We start from the raw sequence: 16,771 nt of genomic DNA, 5'->3' as shown, positions 1-16,771 counted from the left end.
ATTTATGCATAAAGTTTGATCTTCAAATCATAGAAATTGTAGAAATGATGAAGCGGATTTAAATTTTTAATTGCATTTTTCACCGAGCAAAAGGAAGTAGAAATCTAACATAAAAACTACATATGCTAGTACCAATTTTTCCAACCAAAATATTAAATATACAAACCTGCTCAAACAAACCTTTGGGCATGAAGGTAAATAAATTGTACTTTGTTGTTGATATTGAATTTCCCTGCTTCAACAAACCGCATAGTAGCATAAGAGAAAATACAAATGTCTGACATTTATCTACCAAAAAATTGGAAACCTCACCATGTTGAGCTATACATGAATGCTATGTACCAATGCATACATGTCAACTAATACAAAAAACATGTACAAAAGAAATATCCTACAAGCAATGCAAAAGAATTGTACAATAGAAAACTAATTAAATTAAATATTTTCTTGCCAAGAAAAATATAGAATACAAAACTAAATTAATTATATATTTTCTTGCCAAGAAAAATAACTCCTTCTAGGGTACGTAAAAGGTGGTGCAGATTGGTGCAGAACAACATCCTAAGCAGATCTTCTCTTTCCTATATTAATCTAATATAGATTGAAACACATTACAAAACTTAAGGCATTGGTGTGGGAACAAATTGTCAGCTACCAAGTAAAGATGGACATGAACAAACAAGAAATGGCACAAGTTAGTCAAAGTAGTAGCAAATCATCAATCAATAATTCAAGCTCAGTGCCGAAAGCAAAGGAATCACAGGGAATGAACATACAAGGTTCTGATGATTTCAACAAGGAATTCTTGCTAATAAAACCTAGGAACTTCTAACATGTCTCTCTGGCCTCGTGGATGTCTATCTCAAAACATCACGGGCTAACAAAGATGCTGGCGTAGCATACTTAAGATGTTGAAGATAGTTTGAGGACACAAGGAACAAATAAAGTAAAACATGAAGGGTCAATATTGATTATTAAATATTATCTCATTTAAGTGCAAGAGGTAGTCTCAATGACTTCCATTAATTTGGAGAAGAGCAGGTATTTGCACAGAGCAGAAACTCTGCAACTCACATGCAGATCTGATTGAACAAAGGTAATAAAGTTGTGCACTTTTCCCATTGTGCTTTACTACTCCAAAAGGATTTTCACCCCACAAACTCCAATGTATCTCATGTGCGTAGTGGTATTGTGTAGTTTCCTTGAATCTGATTCCAATGGTATACACTGAAAGTGAAATATTTGTCCAGTAATCACTTTTAACACACATTTTTCTATTAATGTAATCTTCACAGTAGCCAAGCACTGAATGCAGCAACATATGAACTGAATGTATTTGTGTAGGAAATTGTATCAGTCATATATTGTCAAATTATGGATAATGTTTACACAAGAATGAGTTATGACATCCAGCTGGATTGCTTAGCTAGATAAATTATGCATCCTGTTTGCAGGATGCAGAACTTCTTAACCCAGATTGTTCTGCAGATGATGCTCTCAGGCTCACTAATGGTTTCAATTTGGTTGATAAGACTGCTATTTTCTCTTTGATAGTGATGAAGAGCTAAGTGCTGCTCAATCTCTTCTAATCCTGATTTCGTTCTATTTAATGTGAACAACTGCAAATCTGTATTTGAGATACAATGACAAACTGAGAAGGTGACAATGGATCTTAACTGGATCACATAGCATTAAACCTTAGGGCCACATATCATACACATTCAAAATTCAATAAGGTATATCATGAAGAATCCAAATGGCGCAGTGCAAAGGCCCAAATATTAATATTTCATGCCGCAAAGGGGCTAAACTAGCAGGCAGTACGAATTGGAAATAGTCACCCCTTCCTACAGGAAGGTTATAGTAACAAGAAAGACCACCTCTACAAACTGATAAGTAATCAACTACATCCGTTGTCATCAACAAAGGTGACAGAAAACAAGCCATGGCCCACAGGAGATGGATAGGAAGTTGATGACCTGCTAACAAGTAAAAACCATGCCAAGTAAGGTAAATGTAATAATAAGGACAATAACCTGCCTCCATCCACAGGATTAATAGTTTTGGGGGACTAAATGGATACACAACTCTTTGAATCGGCAGCCCAAAAACCAGGGCACCTGCAACAACCATGTGCACTACTTTATGCCCTCCGCTCAAGAGACATGTTAATGTGGATGTTAGTATCGTTTCTATTTGGAGCTACTCGATAATTGACAATTTGTAGACATAATGTAGCATTTTTACTCATATTGTCAAAGCACTTTTTATCAAAAAAACATTTTCCAAGTAGCCCAATTACAATGGCTTGCAGCTCAAGATCACAATTAACACATTTTTACAGACTCGTACCATAGGCGGTGCCATCAGCTAGGAAAAATACAGCAGGTTTGCAACTTTTGTATGCTGCATTCCAACCCCCACTTCCCGCCTTCCTTGTTCCCGAGGAAGCTCCAACATTTTCATGCAACTTTGCAACTCTTGCAAATTGCATCCCAGGTTCCATTATCCAACAGCTTGTCTTCCAACTATATTCTTGCTTGTCAGGTCCACCTTTTTGTCATTACTCTTTCAATATTTCCCACGGACTTTTGTGTAATGTCCCCTATTTTCAGCAATTGGCGGGTAGGCAGTGAGGCCAATCCATCATTGTGATCCTCGTGGTCTAGCAGGATGTTTAGAGGGTCCATGGTGATCGACTTACTATTTTTAGTAAGTCAGTGATGGTGGTTTCCATTTCTGGCAGGTACCAAGGCACTATATTCAGTCAGTGATTATATTGGCACCTTCAGTGGTGTTGGGCACCTAGTGGAGGTACTAATCATTGAATCACATGGAATATAATCCAATGTCTTAAAAGCAAAGCTTTTAAGTGAAAGGTGTGTTGAAGAAGCCTTTTAAGTGAAAAGTGTCTTAGTGAAGTTTTTAGCTTGGAAGTTATTTATTATTAATTCAGTATTATTAAACGAAAGCTTCTAATTGAAAAGTGTATTGAAGGCTCTTTAGTGAAAAGTGTGTGAGAGAAGGTACTTACTTTTGGTGTCTTCAAGAAGACATCTTTTATTATAAAAGAAATGCTTTGTGAGAAAACAATTCATTCATGTTGCTTATGTTTTTGAAATTGGGTGTTGGTTGACAATATTTCTTCAAGCCGAGAAGAAATATCTTTGATATTGTTTCCACTTTGAGCTTGGTTTGTATACCAGTGAATTGTGTTCTATCTGCTGAGTACTGGTTTTGAGATTCATCTGAGGATTGAATGGTGTTGTTGTATACCATTCAATTAATTACCTGGTTTGTGTTTTTGATCTGAAAGTGAAGGGTTTGTAGAGGAATTATCATTGCTGCTGCTGCGATTTAGAAATGCGAAGAATTTTCAGCCTGGGCATTCATTTGCTACCAAACTATTCACATCGACATTGCCACTGGGAGACATCATTGTGAGCTGCAATTCCATTTGCTGAAGCAGTGTTACAAATTATACATCTGTGTTTTGATCTAGGAGACCTGGCTCTTAGCATCCATCCTAATTGGACTATGTCTCACCAACAGCAAAGAGGCATTACCATTGGTGGCAGTGTATATCTTCCTTGGGGCTGTGATTGGGTTTACTGGACATTTGTGTGAGGTTGGATACCTGCTGCAACTCATTTCCAATGCCAAACTGCATACAGGTTCTTTGATGATTTAGTACTTGCTTATATGTTCATGCTTTGTAATAATTGCAAATCTAGATAATTGCAATTGAAATTATTGTGCTGGTCTTTTATATTAGTTTCAATTTGAGTTAGTTTTATGAACATTGCTATACATCAGAAAAACCAAAAACTTGCAGAACTTCACAATTCTTCAGCACTGTTCTAGAGTGAGCCAGCAGGGCTCATTACATTTTGACCCTTCAAGTTTTAAATTGCTTGCCAAGTTCTACTCCACACCAGTCATACATTGTGGACTTCCCAACCTCTTGTCCAATTTGCAAATCCTAATTGGAAGTCTGCCTCTGTGTTCTATTGTTTCAACGATGTTTCTCATCTGCATGCATCCTGGCATGCCATTAATTCCCTTAAATGAATGCGATACAAATCCAAACCAACCCCAATTATTGTTGGACTACTCAAAGACACAGATTTAGATGCAAAGCCATGTACTGCTGAAAAAAAGAGCATGGACGACCTAGCTATGATTAATGAATGCCCCTACTTGCATGCCTACAAAGAGGTACCTCAGGACTTGTTTGTGCATGGAACAGATGTACCTATCAAGAGATCCAAGGAGAATTTCTTGCACAAATGGTTGTACTAGCAAATGGCATATGTTGACTGCAAGTGGCCCCTACAATCCTGCCCCAGGAACTTAATGTGACATAAATAAAATGCTATATATACAAGGATATAATATGCTTAAAAGGTTGGTATTTGGGCTAACTTTATGGTTGTATGTGTCTCAAGAGTCAAGATGTTTTAGGGCACAAATTCATGCAATCCAGTTTGTAAGGGAAAAGAACATGTTTTCTGAGTAGTAGGAAAGGTATTGAATTTAAATTGTGTCTGAATGTCTCCATGGCAGATTGTAACAATTCAGGGGAATCTTTGAACCTAGTTGTGGGCTACCTCTTGCCACATTTGTTGATATAATTTCAACGAGGAGTTAGATGAATGTATGGCAATGTTCTAATGCATTTAATACCTTTGGTAATGGTATTATCTTGTTTAATATGGGTTATTGCAGCTTTCAGATGGATTATCAAGCATGTGTAGTTGCTGAAAACTTTTATTTCTAATTTGCACGAGTATCCAACTCCAGTTTCAATTATGATTTGCAGCTGTAATCTCTTATTCCTTGCCAGTTGTGATTCCGTCACCCATTGGAATAGGCAGGAGTCTGGACGATGAGATACCATCTCTAATTCACACTAGCTTTGAGGTAGAGCTAGGTTCCACCGTGCTTGTGTGATTTAGTACTGGCATATGTGTATGTGGAGGCAAGTGGATTCATTTATTAGAAAATAGTATTGTTTCTATCTTTGGGAACAGTAATGTTGTTATCTTTTGGAGCATGTGCATTAAAAAAATTATCTGTTCATTTGGATGTCTTAGTGGTTGCAGCCAGCATTGACATGAACTTAATGACATATTTTGGAGTTCACAGTGTGTCAAATATGTTTGTTAGGACCTCGAGTATATTGAATCTTTTTGCCTCAGGCAAGTCGCTTTTGCATTTGGCGTCTTTTTCATAAAAATGGGCGAGTAGACCAACAGAACCCTTACTAATCTATAAAAACAAACAAGAATGTCAACTGAATAATTTATTCCAGAATGAGATCATCTTCGTGGGACTACAATTGAAAATTTGTATATGCAAATTTCACTGGCTGAATTCACGACAATATCAACCAATATTTATGATAATATGTCTGTAGCACGCTCAAGCAGTTTAAGGATCCGTTTGGTTCTTGGAAGATGATAGGAATTGGCTTTTTCAAAACCCGAATTTGAAAATTTGTGTGTTTGTTTCAAAATTTGCAAAATGGAATTAGTATATGAGACTTCCAATTTTGCCTCAAAACCAGGTTTTCCAACTTCCTACTAAAAGTAGGAATTGAAAATCAAAACCTGGTTTTATTTTTTAAGGAGTGTAAAAACAATAGATTGGACTACTTTTTGAAATTTTCCTTCAACTCCAAGCTTATGCATAAAAATGTGTCTTCACATGCATCTTCCGAGTGAAACAAACGGTTTCAGTAAAATCTCAAAAATCGAAATGAAGATATACAAAACCTTGATTTGGCTAAACCAAGGTTTATAGAAATCTGCGTTTTTTAAATTCCACGAACCAAACAGACCCTAAGAGAATTGCAACTTTTATTTACGAGAATGTTCGGCAGTGTTGAGCCTCATTTTCCCTTTCACTCATCTATCGTTAAAAAATAAAATTTAAAAAGCCCATGAATTAATCATTTATTGGCTTGGGCATGAAGGGTAACTTGTAGCTTGAATTGTTTGAGCATCGTTAATTGGCTTGAACATAAGCATGAAATAATTGTTGAGGATGGCTTGCTTGACCTTAAATAACTTAAAATTTATGGCTTTTTGTCTGCCGAGTCGTGCCAAGATTTTGACAGTCTAATACTTTTGTCAGCATGCCTGGGCAATCCGAACAATGAATGTGCGCGAAGAGTCCTATTCTAAACACTGTCAGGCCTAATCTTCAATGTGCCTAGCAAGTACGAGTCTAAATATGCTTGGCAAGTTCAGAGCCTAAAATGTGCTCGTGGAGAAAAGGCCTCACTGTGGTCCAAAATTACCCCATATAGTGTTCAAGTTGGCATTTAATACTCAAGCTAGTTCATCGACAAAACAGAAAATGTAAGACATACAAATTAAGAAGAACAGAAAGTCGTTTAAAGAAATGCCCATAGCATTGTTAGCAGCATACCCGATATTTAAAGGGAGTGTTGGCGTTGGGGTCATTACAAATTACTCTTCTATAACCTGGCTGGCCTAATTCTTCTGCTGAAAATCTGTCCAGTCTGATCCTACGTTTCATAAAGCGCTCTGTGCTTTCCCAAATGCTGTCCATTTCTTAACCTTGAAAGAAGGCCCGTTAGCAGTGAATGCCCACTGAAGCCTCTCAGTCTCATATATAGATTATAGTACTTGAAATTACAGCTGAATTATAGTTGTTTTGAGATTTCATCAACATCCAAGCTGAATCAGCTTTAGATTGGCTTTAACAAAGGGAAAGAAGTTGTCGACAGTTAAAAGACAAATATACAAACGCTTTACGTATTTAAGTAGAGAATGGTAAGTAGGGAGTGTTAGCTTCATATGAAAGATGTGGAGTGCTGTAGCTACCAGTCCAAATGCAGTTTGGGCTCTTTCTATAGCGACGTGCTGTTTATCATTCTATTTTAAAATGTTCTCGGCAAGTACGGTCATTCACTACACTCACGACACTTTCCTATCGCGATGGTGATGGAATAAATTTATTTATTATAAGGATGTTTGCTCGTGCAAATTTAACAATTTTCAACCTGTTTTTCAAAAGATGGGGTCTTTTATTCTGATTTCCATGAAGAAACCTTCAATTTGTGAAGTCTGGTATCTTAATATATATGTAATTTTACATATAATTCTTTTCTTTTCTTTTTTGGCAATGGTTCTTTAGTTCTTTTTGTTCACTAATTTAACCTAAATTTAAATGGAGTAATCTATTATCCAAAAAAATTTAGAATATTTATAGTTCAATCTCCTTTAATATTTACTTATTTTAAATAAATTACAATTAAAAAAATTCTACTTTTATTTCAAACTTAAATAAATTTTAATTAATATATTTTTTTATAATATGATCAAGTTCTATCCCCTAGAATATTAATAGTGTCAAATTATATGTTTTTGGTTTGTAATTTAAGGATCAATTTACTCAATTTTAACATATGGTCACATTTTTATTTTTATTTTGTCTATATGATCACATAATTAATAATTAGGGCAACAAATCAAAAGCATGTATATCATGTCTATTGCAAGTTTAATTGTCAAATTCTACGTCTATACCATGTTGAACTAACTCTCAACATTCCCCTTCGAGATTTGTGGCATGGCTTAATCATCTCCTATATTTTATAAGTCTAGTAGTTGTATCAAACATTGACAAGTCGATATTTTGGTGCAACAATAGTCCTAGCTTATAACCAATTGTATCAGAGCTTGGTCACAGGTTCAAATCTACTCTTGTAACATTGAGGGGGAGATTGTTGGTCTAACCGCCAATGTTCCCCTTTAGGATTCGTGACATGGCTTAACTGCCTCATGTGTTCTATAAGTCTAGTGGTTGTATCAAGCATTGAAAGGTCAATCTTTTGGTGCAACAACAACCTTATCTTGTAACATATCAGTGCTCAACATCTCTATTAAATCTTCCTTTTAATTTGTATCATGTCAATTTAGGGGCTTCACTACTATTAAGGAAATCATTTGGTATTCATAAAGAATTTGTTATGCTTTTCTCCTATTAAAGGGTCTCTAAATCCTTCTGGAGTTTAGCATTGTTTATCATTAATTGAAGAGATGTGAAAGATAAAATGATTAAAGGAGGTCAAAAGGACATTCAAACACCCACATTGGGCATTACTATATATGTGTAAGTTCTTGAAAGAGTGATGAGTTATTCATGTTTTAAAATATTTATGGCCCTTGCCCAGGATGTTTCTTATTGTAACTATTGAGCTAGCTTTCCTTGTGTATGTATGCCATGAGTTGTATTTTTGTTCTTCTTCTAAGATAATATTCTTGGGTGTTAGGAGTTATTACATTAACAAGGTTTTTCATATGTTATATTGTCAATCATGTTGTATCTAAGAAATGTCACATGCAATTTGCATATCTTTTAATATCTCTACTAGACTTTTATATGGGTTTCTTTCCTCCCTTTCATGAGCTTTTGCATGGGTGAGGTAGCTAAAGCACAGGCTACCTAGGACCTTGTCAAGTCTAACAATTTCTCCAATGTCATTCTCCATATCTTTTTGAAATATAAGTCAACAATGCCTCCAAGTATCTCTTTTATGGGGGAATACTTATTTGGTTGTGTCATAGGATTAGGTTACTCTGGTGGTACCACAAAAGCATTTACTACAATGGTGTTACAAAGACATATCATTTTAAACATTTTCAACATTAATTACTACATATTGTGGAGCTATTTGTAGCAAGGTAGAGGCATGAGTTGTTAACATTGTTGAAGTTTAGGCTAGGGTTCCATCCTTAAGTTATGGTTTATTTGGCATAAGGGTTTAGTTTTAAAGAAATTCCTCTCATTTATGTTACTTGTCCTTCTATTAGAGGAGGTGATACTTAATGATGAGATGGATGAGTCTATGGTAGATCATCTAACTGTTATGGTGCCATTATGATTATATTATGTACAAAATTATATATTTCATGCCAAAGTTGATGAGAAAATTAGGTCAAGTAGCACCATAATGAAGATGGGAAAGTGTATGCATACATGTACCAAGAATGGTGTCATATTGGGTATTTACATGCTAACCATTTCATTTTCCAATCAAGTCAAGAATTTTGGAGTATTTAATATTCTTTATTGTACCTTTGCTAACCACATTGTGGGGCATATGTTCTAGAGGTGCATGTAATTCCTAATTTATTCCTTAAATGAGAATTTTGCTATGTAAAATATTTTCTTTAACTTGTGAAACATTGTAAATTTTGATTATTAAAATTGAGGTAAATTGTAAATTAAATGTCTTTTATTACATTGATGCCTAGGGGATAATTTCACACAAATTCCTCAACTAAATCTAGCTCATAACTATTAATTTTTTTTTATTAATCTACTCATCCAACCTTGGCAAAGATAGATACACTTGGTGGGTTTATTATGACACATTTTGGCATTGCATTTCAATCATACTCCATATAATTGATAGTAGATAGAACTATGAATATTCTAGAGCTACATATCTTGTTTTTAAGGAAATATATCTAGGAACAATAGATGAATAGTTACAATAATGGTAAAATGCAAGGTTGTAAGCTAAATATGGAGGAGGAAATGGCAATAAAAAATATCTTCATTATGTGCTAATTTCATGAAAGATGACATGGCAAGGAAAGGGAAAATGCAAATAGGTAATTGAATATGAATTGAATATGAATTTATCTATAATGGTGGAGAATAATAAACATGAGTAGACAAAGGAATATTGTTAGTTTTAAGTCATGGCTCCTACAAATTATTTCTTGTGTAGGTAGTTGTTATATAGAAATTAACACTTCAAAGAAGAAACAGTAAATTTGAAGTAAAGATGAGGAGAGATGTACCTAATTAACTAATTTTTTAAAAATATAGCTTTTTAGTTTAGTAGTAAGGGACTCATTGATTAGTGCTATGGGGATGTTTGTATGCATAGGTCATTAATGTGATGCTTCAAGTGCATTTAGTTATTATATGCTACATTATCTTTTTGAATTAAGGAAAAATAGGTTTTGAAGGAACCTAGAACCCTTTATAGAAGCATTACATGAAATAAAGCATTTAAAGCTCCATAAAGAAACAAACCCAAAGAAAAAATGATGGACCAAAAATAACCCAGCCTATCACCAAGACATATATGTTGCATTATGTTGCTTATCTAAAGGATATATAAATAAGTAATTGTCCATTATTATTCATCAATGAAAGTATTGGGATTAGGTTTTATATACCTTGCACAATATTGATTTACTCCCAATTAAATTTATTTATATAATTAAATAATTATTTAAATAAATAGTGTATTTCAAGTGATGTGTTTAGCCACATCAAATAATTGTTTAGGATCACTTGTAAAGTCTTACATAACATTGGGTCAATCATATCATGTGTAGAGAAAATGTTTTCTTCCAATCCCTCAAAACCTCCAAGCATATATCCAATTCTAGCCACAATCTAACTATGTAACAATTCCATGGGATAATTACGAATCTTAATCCATTGGTAAGTGGAACTATAGTTATTATTGAATGGGCTGAAATTTTGGGACCAATAAAAAAGCCTAATCCAAAAAACCCTTACAAATTATCAGAGATCCTAATAAAAATCTAAATTTTTAATGAGATATTTTTGCAATCTAAAAATGCAGTTATCTAGATTAGAGATTCTTACCTTGTTTCGATAGGCAATTTGAAACTAGTTGTAAATGTCCTAGTTTTAGCAGTAATCTCATTATTAAAGTATTTACGGGATTAGTAGGGTAGGATTCTCTAGTTTTTGTGATAATATAATGCCCTAAAATAGTCTTCAATTAAGGGTTAATGATCTTCTTAGCCTTATAATTTTTTGGATTAGGGTTGGAAAAAAAATTCCCGAAATAATAGAAGCATTTTTTAACTGGACATCTATTCAATTTTTTCCCAATGCAATCTTGTTTGGTCCAAATGTAAAAGGGGGAGCCTCTCTTGATATGGGAATGACCCATGTTCCATTTCTTTTAGAAGGTTTGTCACCCTAGTTATTCATAATAACCTATTTTATTTGAACTTGCTCTTATAATTCTATACCGTACACCAACCCTTATAGGAACCATGGTTGGATGAAATAGGAGTGACCGAAGATCTAGAATGCCTAAATTGCTTTTGAGAAATGGTTTTTTTAAAGAAAAACATTTTTGTTCAGTTCCAAATGTTGGGTGTTCTTTTTAAGAAATGTGAAAGCTTTCGTTTGTAAAGCATCAAAAGAATTCTTTGGAAAAATATTACATGTAAGACCATATTTTATCTTATTACAAAACTCTAACTACTTTTTTACATGTAGATTAGAGATCAAAGTGCGAGCCATTTTTTTTAATTATGATATTCAAACTATAATTGTGTCATGCTTTCAAAAGAGGGCATAACTTTTGTAGGAGAAATAGTATGAAATCTCTACTAATGCAAATTTTTTCCCAAAATGGATGAACCAAAATTAGTCTCTGAACAAAAGTTGCTTCAAGCATTTCCTTCAACAATAACTAAATGAGACTGCATCTAATATTGATATCTTCACTTCTCTTAGGATGAATTTGGTATGTTGCTTTGAATTATCATCCAATGACAAAGTTACTTCTAATATTAATTCTGCATTTATTTGTTTTATCGTTGATTATATATTATCTTATTGGCCTTTGTCACAGTAGTAATAGCCCTTTAAATTTGTATTTTTCTTCCTACTATGTTGATTACTATCCATAATCTTTTAGCCACATAATATGCGGCTTGTAGACTAAACTTGACAACAACACAATGTATTTTGTTTTATTTAGAAGATATATAAATTTTTTTTATATAATTTTCTTTGTCATATAGTTTTCCAAATATTGAATTGAATTTGTAATTTGCATAATAGTATTCAGTTAGTCTGTGATTTTCAATTTGGTTTAATTTCATAAATTTTCTACAAAGAAATATAATCAACCTATAATAGGATGAATATTCATATTTCTAATTATTTTGCCTAAAACAAATTTCAAGAAGAATCTAGGGGTTCTACAGGTTCAACACAACATAGATTTCTCTAATTTGAGTACAAGGGTTTAAATCTTAGTTTCATTAAAACTTTCTACACAAGAACACAACAAATTTTATTCTCTTAATTTCTCAATAATAATCATACCTCATAATCAATTTCTCTTTTAAATTTCATAGACATAACCATTCATAATTTTCAACAATCACAATAATACAATCTGGCAAAATATGAAGAAGACAATTCTCTTAAAAGGAAAGATTTTCAAGGTTCTCAAATCCTACCTTGGATCTACCAATAGAATTTCTAAGGCAACACAATCCAAAAACATGTGATCCAAAACAATTTTAAGCTTTGATTTTTTTTGTTCGTTAATGGTTTGAAGCCTAGATTATTTATTAGTATTACTTTTGTTGTAATTAATTATTGTTTATGTGTTAAGCTTGAGTAGATTCAAACCCAAGACCTCCTACATGAGAGGTTGTTTGCCATAACTGAATTGAACCTCAAAGATTGACTAGTAGACCAATTGGTGAACTCAGTTATTAAAGATGGTGTCATTGATGTCAAGAAATTAGAAGGAATGAAAACTTGTAGGGAGCAATGACTAACAAGACATATTGATCTAGGATGTGTGACTCTAATACAAAAGGGTGATTAGAGAAAGATGAAGTGCAGACCCAATAGAGGTGATGACAGAGAAGATCCACTCAGATGGAACTCTACTAAGTGAAGAGAGAATGTGTAGAAGAATGACAAGAAGAAATGATACCAAATTGATGGGGACCATATAGGATGATTTGGTCGAGTTAGCAAGGAAAGCTCGAAGAAGGATACATGTGGCTGCCACGTCACAAAGTGGGTAGAAGTGAACTCATAGTTGCACTTAGTAGTGATGGGTTAACATATTAGGGAATAGTCAAAAGAATCAAAATTTGAATTATTTCCACCAAGAGCAAGTCATAAAGGACACAAGATACATATGACTCATGTATAAATACACTACATAGGACAAGAATGGTGCACCATTACAATAGGATGTCAAGCTAGAAGTATGGGTAAGAATTCAAGTTTTTGAATTCATGGACTAGAGTTTCAAAACCAAGAAAGAAGTGAGTATAGAGGAAGACAGAGTCAAAAGAGAAAAGATTAGATTGTTGAGTGTTTAGCCAGAGAGCCAAGAGACTCAAACTAAGTGTAATCTCTAAGTGTGAAGAAAGTGACAAAGAGAAGTCATAGCTAAGGAGGTAGTGAATGTGCTGAAGAGAAGCCAGTGAGCCAAAATAGCACAAGTGTGTTCATGTGCAAGAGTGAACAGACTCAAGGATACAAGTGATTGTATCTAAAGTTTTAGAGCTCAGAGAAGGCAAAGCATAGTTCCAAATGGGTCATAAGAGATGAAGGAGGATCCATTTCCAGGCTAAGTGTAGTATCTACTTTGTTAGATCATTCCCTTCTATTTACTAATCTCTACAATAGTAGATCCCATCGAGGGTGGACCCTAATAGGATGATACATTAACTTGTGTTTTAGAAGTCCTTTAACTAGGATGTGCCTAATAGGGAAAGACTTTAATAGGTCTCATCAAAATCCCTTAACCAGATGACACCTAGTAGTGCCATTATAATCTTTTAACAAAGATAAGCTCTTGATTGAGCACAATTCAGGAAAGGTAAAGCTTTGTGAGGAGAAACTCACACACAATGGTATTTACCCTTGCTCATTTTCCACAAGATAAATACTATATTATGTATTGCTATGTTCAAGTTCTTTCTTTCTACTTAATCTTGGCGAGTTAAGTTGTAGAAAGCACAAACCTATAGACTAGTTTGAAGTGTGATAGAAATTGAAATGTTGAAACTAGTGAGTATATTGATTTCCCCCCAGTATATTGACTTGTGTGTGGACCAATAATTGGCATTAGAGCCTACATTCCCTAAAGTAAAGAGTTAAATAGCTCAAGCAAAAGATCAAGATGTTTAAAAGAGATGCATTAAAGTTTTCTATGGAAAACTATAGCTCTGTTAGATAATTGGGGGTGGTGAATCAACTATCCTTAGGTCCTTTTCAAATAATTCACCACACTTATAAAAACTTATACTTATCAGACAACCAACTCGATAATCATAGATAGCTTAATCTTTAATATGCATCAAATAGATTTTACTAGCAATATTGAATATTATCAACTTTAACCAACTTATAGAAATAGTAACAATGTTGGCATGCAAAAGTAAATAACATGCAAACCATCCATACACATGTTGACACCATGATTTTTAACATGGAAACCTTATTAAGGGGGAAAAAAAACCACCTAGGACCAGTAACCAAAAATATTTTCACTCTTTTGAAGTGATCTCGAGTAAGAGCCAACCTTGTTAAAGGTTACAAAACACATTTCTAGGTGTGACACACATTTCTAGGTGTGACACTATTAGGAAATTTTCACCAAAGATCGTCTAGACCTTATTACCCTTCAGTGAGTGGCTTGTCTAAAGGACTTACAAGAATTCAATGGAATGTCACCATACAAATGGATATATAAATTAAGATTGTTAAATCCACTTGGTTAAGAGATTTTTTGTTATAATGGTTAAGCAGTACTGGTCAAATGATTTGATAAAAATGCAACTCAGTTTGCTTGTTCAGATCTCCATTTCGCTCAACATCTCTACTCATTAACTGCCCAACATACTAAACCCTTCACTTCACCTTACCTCACACTTCTAATCTTCTTAGTAGGATTTCCTTCAACTCCCTTGTATCCACTTTTCTCTTCACTTCACCTCAACTCACTCTTCCAATCTACTTGGTAGGATTTCCTTCAACTCCTTTGTATCCACTTTTCTCTTCACTATACCAACAAGATATCCATCATTGTCTCTTCCTTATATAGACTTTTTTTTTTGCTTCATCACATAAATTAATCTCATCCACGAAATCTCAATTTTATTATATCTATGCTAGGTTACAAATCTTACCAACTGTATCTTCTTCTTGAAACTTGTGCCTTTTCTTAGATCTCAAACCCCTTTTTAAATCTTTACCATCAAATCTTCTTTGAATTTCTTCAGTCACAGATCTCTTCAAAAAACTTCATCCTTATCTTTGAATCATCTAGAATAGTCTGGATCTTTTATTGATGTCATCCCTTAATCATTTTCTCACAAATTGTTCTTCATTCTTCGAATGATGTTCTTCTTTCAGTGACCTCCTTCATACTTGGTTAATATTGTGCTCAGTTAACACTAGATATGCTTAGTCAATATGTATCTTACTTGGTCAATACTATCTTCACTCATATCAACTTTGTTCCTCTTCATTTACCAACCACTATCTCTAGCTTGGTATGCCTTATCATTTTACTCTCCAATTTTATTCCTTCTCTTACTGACCATACTAACATGATATTAACACTTAGTGAAATCATGTAAAACAATCAAACCAACATTATATTGTCATAGATTGATTTATCAATTGCCCTTTTAGGTTCCCATACTTAGGATATATTCTTCATTCACATCTTCATACTTTATATTCAACTCCTTTATCCAACATTACATCCTTCATATGATTGCAACTTACATGAACTAGTATAGTCAAGTATCTTGACATCAATGATAATTACAACTAATATGACTCTTTCACACATACTTTACATATCTATTTTGATCTTCATCTTCATCAATCTCCCTTTTACTTCATCAACATCAGTTGTGTCCAACAAGCTCATGTTGTCAAAAGATGCATCTAAATATGAGAAATCTTGGTGATGCTTACTAGAACCATGTGGAGGTCAGATATGTTGAAATTGTAGATCAAATCATTCTGGACTAGTTAAAGGAGGAAGAAATACATACATAACCACAATGCATCCTCTAGCAAGCACCTTGTCCTACTCTTAATAAAATGATGTTGAAGACCTCAAAAAATCATATGAGATGTGGGAAAATCTCAAAATCATCTATGGTGGTGATAAGCATGTCATGAAGGCTAAAGTTGAAAGCATGCACTACAACATTTGGGGTCAAATTGTGATGACAATTTGCAACAATGGTGTAATTTGTGCTAATTTTCATGTTTTTTTTTGCAATTGTCCCTGATGTCATCACAATACCAATGTTGGTATCTTAATTGCAACATTGGCATGACTATAAATTTTTTTTTTTAAAAACACAATATTAATCATTCTCATTTGATTGATTATGGAGAGCTAAGTGTGAAAGATTGTGAAGAGCTTGGAACGACGGTTTTAGAGAAGTTCTGAAAGAGTGTGGAGATCTACGATTACATAGTCATACCCTTGCTCTAAATTTTGTTGCCCTTTCTCTGAATTTTGTTTCTGTCATATTTCTCTTACGATTCATTCTCCTCACTATTTAGTCTTTCTATTGTTTCACACTAACTTTTAATATCTTTCTCCCTATATGAGATCTTAAAATTAATAAAATGTTTTTTTGTTGTCCATGACATTGAAAGATCTTGACTATATTAAAATAATCTACAATCAATCTATTGTCATGCCCTAGCTCTGTGATTGCATTATCGTGTCATGATGTTGTGATCTTTGTGCCCTTGCCCTTGCTTTTCCCTTGCTCCATACATATTCCAGAATCCAAATAATAAAATAATAAAACCCACTCAACTCGCGCTAAGTGACTTGTAGTCCTCTTGATATTTGGACTATAAATTATCAAAGACACGTGCAAGTGATTCCAATGTCATAGTACCTATCACAACACTGAATTGGACTCTATTAAGT

The 16,771-nt window shown here is 33.8% G+C and overlaps 1 protein-coding gene across 6 annotated transcripts in view; it reads right to left on the bottom strand.

Moving 5' to 3' along the window:
• The window catches only part of LOC149528823 (phospholipid-transporting ATPase 3-like), a 264,933-nt gene extending 258,149 nt beyond the window's left edge, over nucleotides 1–6,784 (bottom strand). For 4 of the 6 annotated variants that reach the window (XM_089811274.1, XM_089811278.1, XM_089811277.1 and 1 more), the window contains exons 1-2: nucleotides 6,436–6,783; nucleotides 167–232 (exon numbers count right to left, since the gene is read on the bottom strand). In XM_089811274.1, coding sequence (XP_089667400.1) covers nucleotides 167–232; nucleotides 6,436–6,579 — 210 coding nt within the window. In that variant the 5' untranslated portion in view covers nucleotides 6,580–6,783. Of the gene's footprint in view, nucleotides 1–166; nucleotides 233–6,435 lie in introns of all 6 variants that reach the window. The other 2 variants (XM_089811275.1, XM_089811280.1) reach the window with 2 other exon arrangements.
• Nucleotides 6,785–16,771: the final 9,987 nt, after the last annotated feature.

Source organism: Cupressus sempervirens, chromosome 11 (genome assembly GCF_028749045.1).
Source record: "Cupressus sempervirens isolate cs-2001-9-10 chromosome 11, ASM2874904v1, whole genome shotgun sequence".
Lineage (NCBI taxonomy): Eukaryota > Viridiplantae > Streptophyta > Pinopsida > Cupressales > Cupressaceae > Cupressus > Cupressus sempervirens.
The sequence above is the reverse complement of the archived record's forward strand: the minus strand, read 5'-3'. Positions and strand labels throughout refer to the sequence as shown.